A 19,358-nucleotide genomic window follows, 5' to 3' on the forward strand; every position below is an offset into this window, starting at 1 on the left:
TTGTATAGAACCAACCTCTCAAATCCGTTTGTCCCGTGATCTGCATGTTAAGAGTTGGATGTGAGATGTCGGTTGTATACAACAGTTGTAGGCATTCCCAAACTCACTTTGTGCATTCAAATGCTTAATAATGCATGTTTTCTTGGCTTATAGTCTTCATTACAATCTTTAGGATATGATCCTCTTTTCTCCACTTGCCACAATAGGATCATTTGATCTTTAAAGGAAGAAAAAGACAGATCCCCTAATTAGTAATTATTCAGATCCATCCAAGTTTTAGTGATGATTGAAAAAGAAGGTGGTTGCTGGTACTTTTTTATTCCGACAATTTGATATTCTAAAATTATTATATGAAAATGATGATTCTAATTCGAGTGCAAATAAGGGTACACACACTGTCTTGATCAATTAGAATAACCCGTACCTGCAATGTCGGTCACGTTCACCGGTGTGAAAGTAGTGACGATGCAAAGCCCCAATCATGGCTTATGGAGCCTACCCATATCTCAAATTTCCTTGCTTTGACTCCTGAAATCAATCAAATCAAATTTTAGGTCGATTTGTGTGGCCTTCTTGTAATGCCACCGACTAAAAGATATCAAATACTGTTAACTGCCTGACACAAACAGTTTGGAGGACGGCATTGTTGTACTGGATGTGTCCTTTTGATCGACAGATCGTTCCAACTGGTACATTTTCTTTGTTCCACCAGTTTCCTCCACAAATTGTGCTTCACTGTTAGCTCCTCCATTATTTGTTTTGGACGGATTGTATAGACTTATTTAATATCGTGTGCTGTTGGCCTGTTTACACCATTTTATTTTTCAATCTGTGATAACAAATGCATGTGTCACTTTATTTGTTTGGTCTTGTTTGCTTGAGAAATGATTAGAACAACAACAAATCATTTTCTTATTATATGGAATCGGCTGTATGAATTTTCGAACGTTACTGTGTTTTATTCAACATTTTCGGTTTGCCCCTTGCTTTAAAAATGAGTAATAAAGAAAAAATATGGCATGACTCTCGTCTTCTATTTTATATCTCCATCAAACTACTCGTCCAAAACGTCCATGTCATTAAATCATGGAGAACTTAAAGCTTCTTCAAGCTCTTGGGTTAGATAGGTCAAGAGTTCGGTTTCTTTTGGTATACCAAAAAATAATCTCAGCTTTGAATTCTCCCTGCATTAAAAGTTCAAAACCAATGTTAGGCAATCATGGACGTAAGTTTTGACCTTACTTGGTAATCCTTTCGTTTTAGTTTTCAACTTTCCTTTTTATTGTTTCTGAAAATGACAAAATAAAAACTTGTTTTTTAGCAAGTACAAGAAGCATGATAAATATTTTATTGTGCATGGAACACGGATGATATATCACATGTCATTAAATAGATAAAGAGAAGTTTTATCTTTTAAGCTGTTAATTTTTTAACCCTAAGTATTTCATCACTTTTATAATAACATTTAGTGCACCACCCGTGTATCCGGTACAATGAAAAATCTCTAAAGAAGCACAACATATACATATTTATTACAAAACAATGTGATGGATTCTGTTAAACCGCTGAAAAAAGTAGTTGGAAGCTTTTTGATATTTTCATTAGAATTCCATGCACCTTGTTAGATTTCTCCTACTAATTTATACGGTTTTACAGAAACGGGGTAAAGGATATTTAGTATTCAGTTACCCATACAAAAAAAAAAGAAGATCTATAATATCTTCAAATTAAGATATTATATATTAATTTTCTAACCAATAAAATAGACTACAGAGCAAAACAAGTCAGTTGACAACGCAAAATTTGGATTTTGTTTTTGGGTTATAATCGATGAATCAGAAGTCGACTTACTAAAATAGGATGCTAAAGTGGTGGTATCGCCCACCTATCACATATATTATTTTGTTTAAATTTTTATATAATCTCTTGTGATTAGTTTGACATACTACCACCTTAGTGTCTTCATTTCACGTAATTCACCTTAAAATTGAGAATGTGCAAGCTTTCTTACTTGAGGATCACGAAGAAGAGATAAGGGTACTAGTTACAAGAGAAACAAGAAGAAGAAGATAAGTAGAAAATGAAAATATTTTTCTGAAGTTTAATATTAATAATCTCAATGTGATGTTTTATCACATGGATTGCGTTTTCATTAATTTAACAGATTACAAACTAAACAAAAAACTTTCTTATAATGGGGCCAATTCTACAATTAAAAGCCTCACAAATCCCCCCTCCTCTTTTTTTTTGAGTTGGGACTTTTAATAGCCACCATAGAGTTTGAGTACAAAAGCACCATCCCTCCCAGCACATCCCTATCTACAAGTAATTATATCTTGCACACCAGATCTAGAAGAATGAGAACCAAAATGTTGCAAGCTAGCTTTGACCCAAATTGTATGCACATATCTGCTAATTGCTGACGTCGGTCTCTCTCCCTTTTTTTTATGGTTGTTTTTTGAGATAGATATTGGCATCAATTACTGATAGCCACAGCTATCTATACATGTTAAGAAGTGATGCTGCAGGCTGAGACCTTGGACTTGTCCAGGATAGACCACATCACCTGAACATCTTCGTATGCGCATGCCATCACTTCTCCATGCAGAGCCATCACACTACTTTCACTCCCTGTTCAAAGTAAATTATGGAACAAAACATCACTCAGTCTGTTCCATAAATGATAATTCACATCGGTTAACACATAAAAGAGAGAGTAGTAGTGTTCTCTTGCCAGACTTACATTATCAGATTGCGAATTCAAACCCCGTAAATTCTCACGGGAATATATTAACCCTTGGTTCAGATTCACAGTCTGACAAGAGAGCCTGACAAGAGAAGTACATAGGAGAGGAGCAATATATGTTTGTATATACCTTGAAGCTGAGACTTCTTCTGGTCTCTCCCTCCTGGCTGCTGGTTGAAGAAAGTGCAAGCTTTCCTGAATGGAGTTGTAATGGTTTTCTTCCACGAAGCCATTTATGCTTCAAAATTTGGTGTTCTCAAATGAAAATGTCACGTTTAGAATACAGTAATCTGAACGAAGATGACGACTAAAATCTCTCTCAAGCCTAGCTAGCTTTTTATGCAAGAGCTGTGTGAGGAGGATGGCACAATAATTATATAAGATAATATATATATATAGGAGTGGAGTGAAGGAGAGGGGCAAGATCCGTGAGATGGGCCTTTTGGAGATTAGAGGATCATCACTCTTTTATTTTTATATTTTTGTTTTTTGGTTTTTGTATTTTCTTATCTCATTATCTCAACAAGGTCGCCAACTGCACCAAAGCACATGGCGCACGCTCCCAAACAGACGTCCCTCTCTTCCCCTTTAGACTCTCTACACGTGAATCCCTTTACTTTTCTGAATGTGACGTATATTATGGGATTTGCTTTGCCCATCTTACTCTTGCTCTTCTTCTTCTTCTTCTCTTTCTCTCTTCGTTTGTCATATAAGTTATGAAATTGCCTTTTCATGGCCCTAATTGACTTTTGGTCACTTTACTATTACATTACATAGCATTACAATCCTTATGTTGATCATTTGCATGCTTATAGTCTATGTCCCCCTATATATGTATACAATTATTCATACGAAAAAAAATTTAAGAAGAAACTTCTTGTCACACGACATGATGAGTGACATACATTATTTAGTTAAAACTTAACATGTGTGATAAGTTTTTGTTGCATTACAATCTTTCTGTTTGATAAACTGGCCTATATGATTCCCACAATGTATGCAATTTAACCAATTTGCTTGCTCCTTTCTTTACCTGGTAATTGAGAAAGTTTGGGCTGGGACTTCTTTGTCACTTGGGCTGGCACTTTCTTATCACTTGGCAATACCATCTAATTAAACCATAACATGTGTTACAAGTTTTTGTTAAGAATTTCAAATTCTTTAGTACATGTTATGAATTAATTGGACAGCGTTTGTCACTTATCTCCACATAACATAAAAACTCATGTCCAAATAATTTTTACATAAAACTGTCATGCACATGCATGGATAATTCACATGCACATGCATGGATAATTCACATGCATTATTTATCCCGTTAAAACATAATATGTGTTACAAACTTTTATTATATATAATATAGATGTTATGTTTAATTGAAGAATCATTCAGCATTCGTCGTGCCTCATTGTGGTGAAGTTCCTAAGTTCCTATCTCAATGGTTTTTTTTCATGTCAGTCTGTCACATGCATATTCAGTCTGTGGACTACTCTCCCATTGGTTTGTTGCTTCAATTAATCTTTATAACTAATCTGTAAAATTTGTGAGTGACTGACTGATGACTGAGCCAATGCCCCCAACCCAATGCTGCAAATTCTTGACCTAGCAATATGGAATATACATGACTATGGGATAGGCCTAGTTATCCATTATTATCTTCCACTTATGTGACTACCACATGCAATGGTGGGCACACAGACTGACCAAGACAGCCAAATCCATTTGCAGTCTTTATATATTCATATATGCGTCCATGAGACTTTTCATGTATTATCTACCACATCATATATTTGACATAATATTTTACAAATGTTAGCATGAAAATTAACGTTAAACTAGAATGTAGCAGAAAGTTCATAAAAATCACACTCTGAAAATCTCCATAACATTTCTCATGCGCTCACATACCCAACCATGTTGTGTGCTCCAACAAAAAGAAAAAACTATGCTGTTTACTTATAACTAATTAAACCCATTAATGTATGTACAAATCCAGTTTACATAGTCAAATCGATCCATCCTGGCATCAAACCGTACTTGGATTAATATTAAAACCTCATTAGTGATGCTTTGATTCTAATCATGAGTTGACAAAAGCATTCACACACTTCCTAATTCCTATATGGGAACATATAATGTAATTAGTTTTATATTAATTACTTGCATTATCAAATTTGACTAATTGCAGTCTCAAGGCAGCAGCAATATTTGCCATATTAGCGGGCACATGATCTTCTTTGCATAATGTGTTTTTCTAGTAAAACCAAGACGGTCATGTTGCTAACATTGTAAGTAAGAAAAGGGATTCTTAATTTTAATTAAGGAGGGTTTTGCCTTCCTTGGACTCTCGACAACCCCAGAGTTTAAACTAATCAATAGTCTAATGGTTAATCGATATAGAAACTTAGAATGCTCTGTTATGTCTGAACACTTATTCTGGTGTAAAAAAAATCGTGCAGTGTGAAAGTCATCCCCCTTTGATGTCTATTGATTTGTTTAGCTTGTTTATTGCATCCCACATGCTCTCAATGATAGTTTACCCTTGATAAAATATATACTTATGATTGTGGTTTATATATAAGTGGATCTTTTGATTAAATAATAACTGCCATGGATGATTGGGGGGCAGTTTTCACATGTAAACAGACTGCATGTTTCTGCACTAATTGATGGTTGGTTTTTTTTTTTTTTTTTCCGAGAACTTTTCAATAGTGGTTTTCGGTTTTGGTTTGCTACTTTATATACGAGAATGTATATTTTTATGTCCTCGCAATTTTTATTATTGTAATGTTATCAAGAATAAGTTTTTCTTATGCAAGGAATAATGACTAATCCTTTAATTTTTACATGTAACGAGCCGAACGATGTTAATTTATAGGCATGTCATTTTCTCTTCTTGGGTTCTTTTCCTTTTCCTTTAAAGATGCATGTCCTTTTTTTTGCTTGGCCTTTTCTCTGATTAGTCTCTAAAGAAGAACAAGACGACCCACATAATAATTGAGTGGGAACAGACAACGACACAAAGATTATGGCGACAATTAGTGGTGGTGGGGGTGATGTGCAAAGGAAAGGAGATGAGGTCTAAGTTTTTGTAAGTGAATGAGATCGGGATGCATCTGATCGAGTGGGGATTTGGATTTTGCAAAGTGCAGGATTATACGGACAGAAACCTAACTACTCAAACAAACAAAATTAATCCGGCCTAACCCGATCCAAGTTCGTGTAAATACGGTACTAGTACACAAGTCTTAGTTGGTTTCATTTGCCTCAACTTTTAGGCTATCAGATTGTGAATGGAAGCGGCTCCCACATTACCATCATATTTGGAATTTGTTTCCATCAATGTCCATCCCTCTTAGTTCCCACTTGGGCTGATCTTTATTCTAAATTAACTCTTAATTAAGCTTAATCAATTATTTAACTAGCACATAAGGATAAGGTGTGTTACTAGTCTACTCTTATCATAACACGTATATTTGTTTAGTATTATTATACTTTAGGTTTATAAAATATTAATATTATCGTTTATTTGTATTATAATATGCAAATTAGTAACACATTATTAAGTTGATCCAAAGAAAAAAGTAACACTTTAATTATGACGGTGTTATCACCAAAATAACTTCTCAATTTGTTGGTCTTCATGCATGCAATAAGAGTTTGATTAAATTATTCATATTTCATTGAATAAACTAGTTGCCTATGGATATAAAACATTTAGTTTAGGATTCCATATGATAACATATATATAGAGAACAGTTTTAATACAAGAGCATGTGTAAACCTAAAAACTAGAAGGATTTTAATTTATATTTTAATTCAATCTAATAAACATATTATTTAGTCTTGCAAAACTCATATAGTAACTGACCAGTACTGATCAAATTACATAATTGTGCATGATTATTACTAATCTATTCTCTTAGTAAGTTAACCATACAAATTGAAAATCTAAAACAAATTAAAAAGTCTTCAAACAACAATTGAGAGAGATGTTGTTAGAGAAAGAGGCACATATAGACATCAGCCTTTTTTTTGTTTTTTTCTACACCTCTATTGATATCTGATATAATGATTTTCTTCTCCATCTTATTTAATATAAAACAAAAAACAATTGAGAGATATAAAGGAATTTTAGGGGGTCATTGGCCCCTGGTCACAACGAGTCTCCTCATTTCCTGGAACAGCGATTCTAGCTATGGATTAAGCAAACAATCTAGCTAGTTATTATAGGGTTTTCGCCTTACTATTGGCTGTGTTGAAATTTCCTAAAATTATTTGGTGGGTTCAAACTCAAAGTGTCCAGTAATTAAGCAAATAATTAAGCGTTTAGGCTTAATATTAGAAGTGCTGCGATTTTTAAATCGTATCTGTGCATGCAGAACTCTAGGGTTTATGCTTAGGGTTCTGTCACGTGGCGCAAGTATACAACGTTATCATGTTGTTTTTTAACTGCTAAACCCTAAAACAGTAGATTTCAAAGCCAACAGGGTTTTCATCATTCAAAGGAATAATAACATGACGACGACCAGTAAAAGGCCGTGGACTGGATTCTCTTCAAATGTTCAAACTTTTGAACTTTGAAGCCCCTCTTTCCACTGAGCGATCCATTAATTAAATTAAAAATTCTGAAAACTAAAGAATCTTTGGCAAGTCCAACAGAATTGTAGTCTGAATGAACTTAATTAATAGCATAATTGCAAAGCCACTGCCCAAGCTAATGGTTCTGAGTTCTGATCTGACCTCAACTGTGTAGATTAATCTGTATAGTGTAGTGATTGGTCAGCTGATTTAGAACCCCACTAGAATTAATATTTTACCAAAACTTTGAGCAGCATTGTGAACCGTAGTTTAGTTTCATGGGGTGACAATTTGACCAAAAATAACAATAAAAGGGACGTCTCCAAGACTCCATCATAGAGAAAAAGGGTCATTTTTGTTTTAGAATTTAAACTCATGACCTTTTTAGAGCAAAATAAAGACGGTATATGTTATTAGATCAAATGGTCTTTTACATAAAATATAAAGTTTTAATGGACTAAACAAAGAGTAAATAACAGATTGTAACTCAAGCGATTAAGAATGTTTGAATGTTTACTGTACAGTCGATTTGATGTGTATGAACTTCCTTATCCCCGTATTGCTTTGTATGAAAAAAGAAAGTTGATAAACGAAAGATTATCAGAATATGTGTAAAATATCATACCCTATTTTGAACGCTTGAAGTGAAGCAACATTATCCCATACCATGTTCTTGTGTCTTTGCCAATTTCCCTACAGGCTGTGGGTTATGTAACCTCTTGGCCCAATGCATTGTACTCAGCATTAGCCTTACTATTGGGGAATCACCCACTTAGGAATTGGTGGGTTATATTTTGTTTTGGATTGCCGAAAGGTTGGGGTTCAGGTTGGGCCATGCATCGGCCAGAGTTCTTCGTGATAATGTTTCCCAACAACTTCACATTTTAATTTTTTTGTAAGTTTTTTCGTTTAAGGTTCTCTAACGGAATCCTATTCTGGTTAAAAATATGTTCTAAAACTTTTTTACGCGTCTGTTATATGGTATAACGGTCTAGTAATATTCATTTTCATTTATAAGTGAAATGCCTTATGTTCAATTCTCGTCAAAAGAGAATTTGAACCACATTATTATGGCTAATCCATCGTGAGACTGAATCCACTCATCCACTCCTTGATGTAGGTATTTACAATAAAAATAAAAAAAACTTTTCTATGCATCTTAACCTTGTTTGGTCTTGAGTCATAACCATCCATATAGTATTATTATAGGAGAAATTAGGTTCACATCCTTCTTTTTGCTACTCCATTGATTAAAATCCTATTCATTTTTAATTTTTGATCAAAGTCCTTGGGTATTAATAACATCATTAATTATTTGAATAAAAAAATATTTTTATTTTTAAATATATTCCTTTAGTGTTAAAATTTTTTAAATTAGTATATTTATATTTATGGCTAAATTTTTTATCATATATTTTTATTTTTAGTTTGTACCTATTTTTAATTTGTACCCATATATTAGTTTCTTTTTGTGCCCATATTTTTTAAAGTTTTATTTGTGTTTGTACCTATGTGTATACTGTTACGTGATATTGTATATTTAATCAATGATAGAAATATTACATATGGTATATTTATGTTTTATGCCTAAACTTTGTATCATATATTTATATTTTTAGCTTGTACCCACTTTTAATTTGCAACATTTTTTTTTAATTTGTAGTATTTTCTTTTTAGTTTTATTTTGTACCCATGTATTAATTTCTTTTAGCGCCTATATTTTTTTAAAATTCATTTGTACTCATAATTTTTTAATCTTTTATCTATACCCTAATTTATTTATAATGTACCCATTCTTCTTTATTAATGTACCACTTTATTATATGTGAAATGTACCAATTTTTTTGTAAAATGTACCAAATTTTTTAACACTATGGATACATTCTTTTGCCATTTATTATTTCTTATTTTTACATAGTTTTTATCAAGGGCGAAGCTACATAGGAGCAAGGAGGGGCAGCCTCCCCTCCTCTCGCCGGAAAACAAGCCTAGGAGCAGTGGTTCCACCCCTCTGGTCTCGTTGGAAGTTCTGGGTTTACTACAGTTCTGGTTTCCTTGTTGCTGCGCAGCTCTGTTGTGCATGAGGGTTTTAAATTTTTTTTGGAAGGCCAAGACAAAACGACGGCGTTTAGGTCTTGGTTAAATTTTTTTAGAAAATTCCCATTAGTGGGATGGTACCGTTTCATTGGCTAGTTAATTTTTTTTTTAAAGTTCCCACTTTTGAAACCAATCAGATAGCAGCAGCAAGAAGCTGTGCCCCCAAAATTGGAATTCAATTTTTTGCCCTTTCAAAAAGTCGAAAGATCTCTCCAAACCACATACTGTAAATCTATATATGCCTACAAGGGTTCCAACTCGTCACAGGAAAAGAGATTTTATTAAAAAAAAATATAAGTGGAGTTTACTTTTGAGAGAATTATTTCAAATTTGGAACTTCATTCATACAAACATATGTACTGACTACTAGTTTGTCATTCTAAATAGTTCAAACTTGAATAACACAATATATTTTGAAATTTTCAAGGTTTTGAGATATATTCCTAGTCCTATTTCAATTTCAATTTCAATTTTGAGACAACATATGTTGTTTCACTCTGTATTCCAGGCACACTGAAGAACCTCTTCATATACAATAAGAGTGGTTATGTTTGTATCAGAAGCCGTTTCGATTACAAGGTTTGGCAGTCGGACACGAAATTTCTGTGTTAATAGTGGATGAAAAATTTGCAAATTAATCACTAAATTTCAGACATCTATTTTCTTAATGAAAAAGGATTGGGATAGAATATTACTTTAGGTTATCCCCTTCTAAAAATATTGACATCTTGCTCATGATTCCTTTGGATGGATATCTGATTTTTTTGGGTCTTTTTGTGTATACTACAAGACAACAGGGCTGCTGTTGTGCCTTCTTGTTTTTGCTTTTATTGATAATAAGTTAATTATACGACTTTTTCATAACATAAAATTTTATAGACAACAATTATAACTTGTCTATATTGATAAGTTATGAATGACACTAATATTGTTTACTATCTAAAAGGGTTTGGTTGTCTAAATTTTTTTTGAGATCGTTTATCCTTTTAAATTTCGCCCATCCCCTCCACGATTGCTGGCTTCGCCACTGGTTTTTATCCATTTATTCAATCAAAATGTTTGAATTTTTTTATTGTAACCATTTCTAATAATATTATAATGAGGGATTTTAAATTTATAGGATTATAAATCTCATAAAATATCAAACAATTAATGTCAAAACTATAAAAATATAAATATTAATTGTAATATAATGAGGTGTACAAAGTCAATGGACTTTGATCAAACTTTGAATATCATTAAGGTTTTAGTAAAAGAATGCTAAGAATTAGGGACCGCATTCAAAATATCTCATTACTATATATTATATTAACATCCCACAAATTGTTGAATAAACCCCACATACTTAATACACCCCACATTTACTTTTTCAATTAAAAATTATCTTTATACACCCCACATACCTCTCCATAATACCCTCACACCCCACATTCTCAAAACACACATTATATTTCTATATACACCCCAATTTCTTCAAATTTTATAATACTCATTTTTAATTTTGATGGATTGAATCTATATACCCTGCTGTTCCCAGGCTAATTACTTCTATGATTGACTTGTTTTTCGTTTCCAGTTTGAGAGAATATTATCATTAACCGATTTGGACACTAACACTTATCTTAATTTTTTTTATCTTTGTGCAGATTGGCAAATCTTATGTCACTTCCAAACTTAAGATCTTATGTAACTTTTCTATAACAAAAGAAATGTAAAAAAGAATTATCGAAAGTTTCAAGTTGTTGGCATTGCAATTCACAGAGCTAGTCCAAAGGCATAAGTTCTAAAGTTTTTCAACATAGTAAATGTCGGGATGTGATAAAATGTGTGGTTGGAGAGAAAATAATTTCTTGCAGTCACAGTGATCAATAGCATTGGCATATTCATAGACATTTTGTTAGGGTTTTCTCAATCAATGTGTCTGTAGTTTCATTAGTTAGGATATTGTTCAACAATGAAGGGTGGGAGGGTTTTGATAATTGAAGAAGATAAATAATACGCTAAAAGTGATGTGGGTGTATTTGGATTTTTTTTTTTAAGCTTAATAAGGTTTAAATTGTCATTGCATAGTAGAATACATAAGTAATTTAATATTGATTATTTTTGTGGGGTGCATTCAACAATATGTGAGGTGCTACTGAAAAAAATCTAACTTAATATAGTGAACTTGTGATTTATATATCTTTGTCTCGTGTCAATTAACGCAAAGTTAAAAAATAGGCACACGTACTACCTGAAGTTATAATTGTGAATGTTAATTTTTAAGTTTTTTTATTAGCACCCCACATATTATTGAATGCACCCCACAAAAAATTCAATATTAAATTACTTATTTATTCTACTATGCAATGACAATTTCGACCTTATTAAGTTTAAAAAAAATAAAAAAAATTCCAAATATACCCACATCACTTTTAGCGTATTATTTATCTTCTTCAATTATCAAAACCCTCCCACCCTCCATTGTTGAACAATATCCTAACTAATGAAACTACAAACACATTGATTGAGAAAACCCTAACAAAATGTCTATGAATATACCAATGTTATTGATCACTGCGACTGCAAGAAATTATTTTCTCTCCAACCACACATTTTATCACATCCCGACATTTACTATGTTGAAAAACTTCAGAACTTATGCCTTTGAACCAGCTCTGCGAATTGCAATGACAACAACTTGAAACTTTCGATAATTCTTTTTTAATTTTTATTTCTTTTGTTATAGAAAAGTTACATAAGATCTTAAGTTTGGAAGTGACATAAGATTTGCCAATCTGCACAAAGATAAAAAAAATTAAGATAAGTGTTAGCGTCCAAATCGGTTAATGATAATATTCTCTCAAGCTGGAAAGAAAAAACAAGTCAATCATAGAAGTAATTAGCCTGGAAACAGAAGGGTATCTAGATTCAATCCATCAAAATTAAAAATGAGTATTATAAAATTTGAAGAAATTGGGGTGTATGTAGAAATATAATGTGTGTTTTGTGAATGTGGGGTGTGAGGGTATTATGGAGAGGTATGTGGGGTGTATAAAGATAATTTTTAATTGAAAAAGTAAATGTGGGGTGTATTAAGTATTAAGTATGTAGGGTTTATTCAACAATTTGTGGGGTGTTAATAAAATAAGCCTAATTTTTAACAGATAGAGATTAACTGTCACTAACTATATTAAAGGGGTGCAAATTAAATATCCGAAAGACAATTCACTCAAGTGATTCTTTTAGGGCTCGTTTGAGAAGTACTTTTAAATAACTGAAAGTGTTTTTAGAGAAAATATTATTTGGATCCAAAAGCATTTGAAGTGTTTCCTGTAAAAATTATGTGTTTTTTGCAAGAAACACTTCAAGATTAGCATGCATTTTTACAAAGGATAAGCTAGGCAAGATGCCAGGCTAAAATACTAAAAAGTAAATTCTCTCTCTCACACACATTTGGGTTCTGTTTCTTTTCTGCAACTATATGGAAGGAGGATTCTTTACCCTAGTCCTTTTTACCATGTGCATCTTTAAGGCTTCAAACCCTTAAGCTATGTCCACCTTTATTATTTAGTTCCTTTGCTATTTGCTGGAGTATTGTAACTCACTAAAGGCTGGTGTGGAAAAGGTTTTTGAATAAATGAAAATGTTTTTAAAGAAAATATTATTTAGGTCCAAAAGCACTTAAAGTGTTTCCTGCAAGAATTATATTCTCCTTGCAGGAAACACTTCAAGTGTTTTTCCAAGATTAACTAGCATTTTTACTAAAGATTAGTTTCAAAAATATTTTCTCTAAAAACAATTTCAGTTATTTGAAAACATTTTTCACACCAGCCCTTAGTGAGTTACAATACTCCAACAAATACCAAAGGAACTAAATAATTACATAGTGGAATGGAAAGGTGGATATAGCTTAGGGTTTTAAGCTTTAAAGATGCACATGGTAAAAAGGACTAGGGTAAAGGGGTCCTCACCTTAGATGGTTCTCCTTCCAAGTAGCTGCAGAAAAGACACAGAACCCAAATGCGAGAGAGAGAAAGAGAGAGAGAGAGAGGATTTACTTTTTAGTATTTTAGCATGGCATCTTGCCTAGCTTATGACATTGATTTGTGGCTTGTTTCACCTTAAAAGAGTTAGTAAAATTAGCAATTTTTCAATTTTATATTTTTGTCTTAGTTTATACATATAGGGCCGCTTTTTCAAAGGTGCTTGGTTTTGCATGAACTACCCATGAGTTGAAACCAAAAGCATTAAGCCATCCCCAACCAATCCGGTCAGAGGGACAGAAGGCCGAAAAAACACAAAAACTGTCTCCGAGGGCTAGGTCAAAGGGCTCATGGGCTCCACCGAGCCAAAAAATGAGAAAATGGCCAACCGGCTGGCCCAACCCAGCCAGCCAGCTAGCCCCAGGCCGGACAGGGCGTTTGAATGCAAAGGCTACCTGCTGACGTCCGCTAGCCATTATATTTGAATTTTTTTTTATAGTTTTGTTTTCAACATTTTTTTTAATTTATAAATTCTATTTTTTTCCCCTATAACTTCCTAAGCCTTTAAACAATATTAAATAACATTAAGTAACATTTAACAACATAAAAATTATACAACATAAAAGAAAGCATTTAACAACATGAAACTTAGACAACATTTTTAAAACATTTAACAACATAAAACTAAAACGTCTACTTCATGCTTCTTTTGGCCCAAAGATGTGCAACAAGATCCTATTGTAGGTACTTATTTATTGCACGGGAACGTATCATCCTATGGCGTCTCATGTACTCATTTAAAGAGATGGTACTAGTTTTTGGATTAAAGGCAAATTAGGCCCATCATATATTTTTGCACGAGCCCTTCTTGACCTATTTGGATCCTTTTGGTCGTCATTAGACTCTTCATCAATATACCCATCTCGCTCAATCTCCATAATCATGTTGTGTAATATGATGCAAGACATCATGATGGAGTCCAAATTTTCTCGACTCCACCATCTTGCCGGTTTCTTAATGATCTTCCACCGTGTTTGTAGAATACCAAAAACTCTCTCAACATCTTTCCAGTATGCCTCTTGGTATAAGGTAAACCACTTTTCGGCGTCATTCGCAGGGTTTGCAATTGCTTGGACAAATGTTGCCCACTTTGGGTAAATACCATTTGCCAAGTAATGCCCCATGTTGTATTGATGGTCGATGACATAGTAGTCAAGTTTAGGTGATTTACCCTTCGTCAGGTTATTAAAGAGGGGTGAAAGACCAAGAATTGTAATATCATTTTGGGATCCTAGGACTCTAAAGAAAGCATGCCTGATCCATATGTCAAATGATGCAACCGCCTCTAGCATAATTGTTGGCTTTCTCGATCTTCCGCTAAAGCCTCTTTGTCATCCGATGGGACATTTCTTCCACTGCCAAGGCATGCAATCTAGTGTCCCTATCATGCCCAGAAAGCCACGATCTTCATCTTTGCAAGGGAACCGATTTAGATCTACTTGATTTGGTTGACGGTTGTACTCTTCTTTGTAAAGCTGAACAATTGTTTCACAGAATTCAGCAAGAGTATCAAGGCATGTAGACTCAGACATACCATATATATCATCCATTGCATTAGCTGGGGTATCATAGGCTAGCATTCGGAGTACAAAATTAACCTTCTGATGTGATGAGAAACCAAGGCGGCCTGCTCTGTCCATTTTCTGTCGAAAGTATGGATTGACATGTTGGACATCATGAAGTACACGCTCGAAGACATGACGCCTCATCGAGAAGCGACGTCTAAAATCCTTCTCGTTGTACACCAAGTTGGGGTTGAAGTAGTTGTTCATTAGATTCTGATGCGCCATCTCTCTATTTCGTGGCTTGTAACTGCGACCAGCAATAGAGCCACTTCATTGAGGTTGTTCTTTAGTTGCTTAACAAGCCATGACCCCAGCCATGACTGCCATATATGATGTATTGCGCCATGCTTCATCTTCTTCATCTGACTCCTCTTCTTCTCGTCTCATTTGCGCCCATTTATCTTCCAATTTAGAATTGGAAGAGGACCCCCAGTTAGAACTCGAAAAGGATCCAAAGTTGGAATTCATTGCAAACTTGAATTGAAAAAGATATTGGAGAGATTGAATCTGAAGGTGTGTGAATTATAGGCCAATATCCGTCCTATTTATGGACATTGGAAGCAGATAAAAATCCTATAAAAAATTCCCACAACCAATTACATCTCGCCATGTGGCACTCGAAATCCTATCCGAAAAATTATTGAGATTCCTTATCGATAAGAAATCTGCAAAGTTACTCACACATCGACACTTAGCACTTGAAATCCGAGAGTAAAATTATTGAGATTCCTTATTGACAAGAAATCTGCAAAGTTACTCACACATCGACACATGACACTCGAAATCCGAGACGTAAAATTATTGAGATTCCATCTCAAAAAATTATTGACAATCTATAACGTAAAATTATTGAGGTAATTTAATTTAAGTAACCATAGTAATTCTATTAAAATAATAAATTATGTTTGGTTCTATGACCCTTTGACCCATCGGTTTGAGATTATTTTTTGTCACATGACTATGTTTAGCATATGGTCATCTGGCCCATCGGTTGGAGATAGTAAGAAATATGATCATGCACTATTAATTAAAATTTTAATTTCTTGGAGTATTATAGGACCAAAGAGAACCCTCTATCATTCATTCGGTTGGAGATGACCTTAGGTTCCCGTATGCCATTAGAGTCGATATCTTAATTCCAAAAGCCAGGGCACTGTTATTTTTTCTTCATTTGGAAATGGCAGCCGACATCACGTGATTTCATGGTTAATAACATAATGGGTGTGATTAATTTAGTCAGTCTAATGATGTGGAAAGTGGAAGTGATAAAGTAAGTGGCAATTAACTATTTTGAGTAATGTGAGATGTACACAGATTAACCGGGAATATCGATGAGCATAATTTTACATAATAAAACTAAGTAATTTCTTACTAATAGAACCGACTACTTTTGAGATAAATCTCACAATATTACTCTTTACTCATGCAAATCAAGGCAAAAAAAAAAATGTTAATTAAACAAGATGCTGTTACAATATTTCTACAAGATGCTGTTACAATATTTCTAAACATTATATTCCCTGCAGGTACTCTATGTGGTACATATCATTGCTTTCTTCGAAGTGGACAAAAATATTCTTTTTCCTTTAATTCTCTTTGGGGAAAAGTAAAGTTGGCAACTTTAATTCAGATTGATGTTAGCTTTTGATAGGAGCTGAGTCACAAGTGATACATCATGTGTTTTAATAGGAATGGTGAGAAAAATTATTTTTCAAGTTATTAACTTTTTAGCACATATATCCTACTATTTATATAATGACATGTGATATATCACCCCGTATACCGATCACACTAAAAAATCTCTCAGACCGATAAGATTTGCCAAATTAGCATGAAATTCAGCGCTTTTTTTTTTCTGTCTGATCTCTCTAATAATTTAAAATTTGATATTTACCTTCTATCTGGGTAAACTTAGACTTAAGCTCCTATAAGAAAAATGAGGTTGCTCAGGAACAGCTTGGAATATCAGATATTGTTCTATAATCTACTGCTGACGAGTTAAACGTCATCCCTCAGGTACTGTTTGATACGCGGATAGGACGGAACTGGATAAAACAGGACGGAACAAGGACAGAAAGGAACGGAACGAAACGGAGGTTTCATGCTACATTTGGTGTACGTTCATGACGGAATGGAACAAATGATTAAATATTGTACTCATCCATCCCAACGAGTTTGACATTACCTGAGCCACCGCCGACGAGTTCAATGTCATCCCTCACATTTTCTACCTAATCCTCGTTGTCCCATCCCTCGAGTGACGGCGTTGGCCACATCTTGAGAGTGGGTGGTCTTGAGATTTTCGCGATGGAGGGTGACGGTCTCGTCGTGGGACTAGCAGGGAGGAGGGAGGCGGCGGGAAGAAGGTGGGGTTGGGTTTGGATGGCTTTACTGGGATTGGATTAGCCTAGGTTGCTGGGTTTGTGGTGGAGGAGGAGGAGGCTACAGGAGAGAGGGAGGGTAGATAGTGAAATTAATGAAAAAGAGGATGGGTATTGTTGTCCAACAAGTTATTATTTTGAGTTCCATGGGCTGGAACAAGTTGTTCCAGGGGGGAGGGTGGCACAAAAAATAGACTAAAATCCATTCCACAGGACATCGCTTTCCAGGTAAATCGACGCACCGAACGTGAGACGAGTGTGTCCGGTTCCACTACGTTCCATCCCATCCCACTATCAAACGGTACCAAAGAGAAATAATATGCAAGTGAAAATTAATTAAGGTGCACGAACAAATATATGCATGTACGTAATCGTAAGAGACTTGTGGTTCAAGTGATTTAGCTACCGAGTTCATCCATTCTTGGGTTTGTGCATGTACATCAAGTTGCTAGTACTGTCAATTTTTTATGTAAGTTTATATTAATGGAAATATATAAGCATGGCCAAGAAAAAAAAAACAAAGCAGAAAAAAATTGTGAAGGAGGAAATTACTATATATGTTTTACAAGACAATTTATTATCCGTATTATTTGTTATAACTAACTCACATAGCTTACATGCACACTTCCAATAAAATATTACATAAGACAAGAAGAAGAAGAAGGGGGGGAAGGAAGGAAGGAAGCATGACCAAAAATTTGATAAATACAATCAGCTGATCTTGATCAAGCCACTTTTTACATTTCTAGCTCAATGGAAACCTGGTACTGATCAGACTGCGAGAGCTTCGCATTCGGGATCCGAAACACGACTCTCGTAGAATCTGGAAATGAAAGCAGTGGCCTTACGGTCGATGCCAGGCTCGGCTGTCCATCTACCTCTGTCTTCATCACTGGGACATATTCTCCGTCTAACATAAACACCGCCATCATCGGAGTACACATCGTCTCTTCTGCCGCTCGAGAAGCAGGCCTTGAACATGTTGCAGAAAGAGAAGAGTGAGGATTGCTTTCCCATCTTCTGCTTGCTTTTTTCTCTAGTTTTCTTAATAACAAGCAAGGTTTTGTGCATGTTGCTGCATTTGCATGTAATTTTGTCTATTTATAGTGGAAGAAAACCCTAGTTAGGTCTTAATGTGGGACTGGAGGAGTCCAGCTAAGTTGGCTGCTGGTTTTAAAATTAAAATGGAGGGTCAGGATTGTCTGATAAGACGCATGAAAGGTTAGGATGGTCGTAAAACTAATAGAAAAGCATAAGTGTTAATGTCCTCATCTTTTTAATGAGTATTTATCAAATATAGTCAAAAATTAACCTTTAATTTCAAAAATGTCATTTTTATAAAATATTTCAAATATATCCAAAATTCCACTTAAATAGACACAAATACCCTCAAATTTAACAATCAAATAAATTAAAGGCTTTTTAGCCAAAATGATTCGTGGCATTGACATAACTCATTAATATGGTCCTTAACAATTAATGATAATCAATAGTAGTGTTTTTTAATTTGTTATCATGAACCATTTGTCTTTCTTTGAATATGTCCATCGTGATCATTTTAGTTTTTTCGTGAAAAATCTATCAATTGCTCTGTTAGTGTGATGATGTGGCACCACGTGGCTTTCACAAATATAATCATATAACGACATGTAGATTAACTTTAAAAACTATTTTTTTATATTTAAAACTAAAAAAGATATTAGTAAGAAAAAATGCGTTGAAGGCATGATTGAAATTTTGCTACTCCCACTTGAGGTAATCGCAGCGGCGCTCAATGTCGGTGATGAGGGGTCGAAGGGGATAGGGTTGTGGTGGAGTGTAGAAGCGAAGGTGAAATTGGACCGAAGCTTGAGGCGATAGTAGCTAAAAAGCTTTTAATTTATTTAAGGGGTGTGCTATCCACACACCCCATTTTACTTCTCACACACCCTTTGATAATTTCTGTCAATTGATTTTCTTCAAT

General features: G+C 34.2%; 2 protein-coding genes across 2 annotated transcripts; both read right to left on the bottom strand.

The window, feature by feature from the left end:
• Positions 1 to 2,100: 2,100 nt before the first annotated feature.
• On the bottom strand, positions 2,101 to 3,140 carry LOC126595978 (uncharacterized). The gene is made up of 2 exons (XM_050262384.1): positions 2,877 to 3,140; positions 2,101 to 2,631 (listed from the first exon to the last, which is right to left on the bottom strand). The coding sequence occupies exons 1-2, from the start codon at positions 2,977 to 2,979 to the stop codon at positions 2,510 to 2,512; spliced, it is 225 nt and encodes a 74-aa protein (XP_050118341.1). The 5' UTR covers positions 2,980 to 3,140; the 3' UTR covers positions 2,101 to 2,509.
• Positions 3,141 to 14,780: 11,640 nt separating this feature from the next.
• LOC126595229 (uncharacterized) lies at positions 14,781 to 15,239 on the bottom strand. Its single transcript, XM_050261596.1, has one exon. The coding sequence runs from the start codon at positions 15,237 to 15,239 to the stop codon at positions 14,781 to 14,783; it is 459 nt and encodes a 152-aa protein (XP_050117553.1).
• Positions 15,240 to 19,358: the final 4,119 nt, after the last annotated feature.

This window comes from Malus sylvestris, chromosome 13 (genome assembly GCF_916048215.2).
Source record: "Malus sylvestris chromosome 13, drMalSylv7.2, whole genome shotgun sequence".
NCBI lineage: Eukaryota > Viridiplantae > Streptophyta > Magnoliopsida > Rosales > Rosaceae > Malus > Malus sylvestris.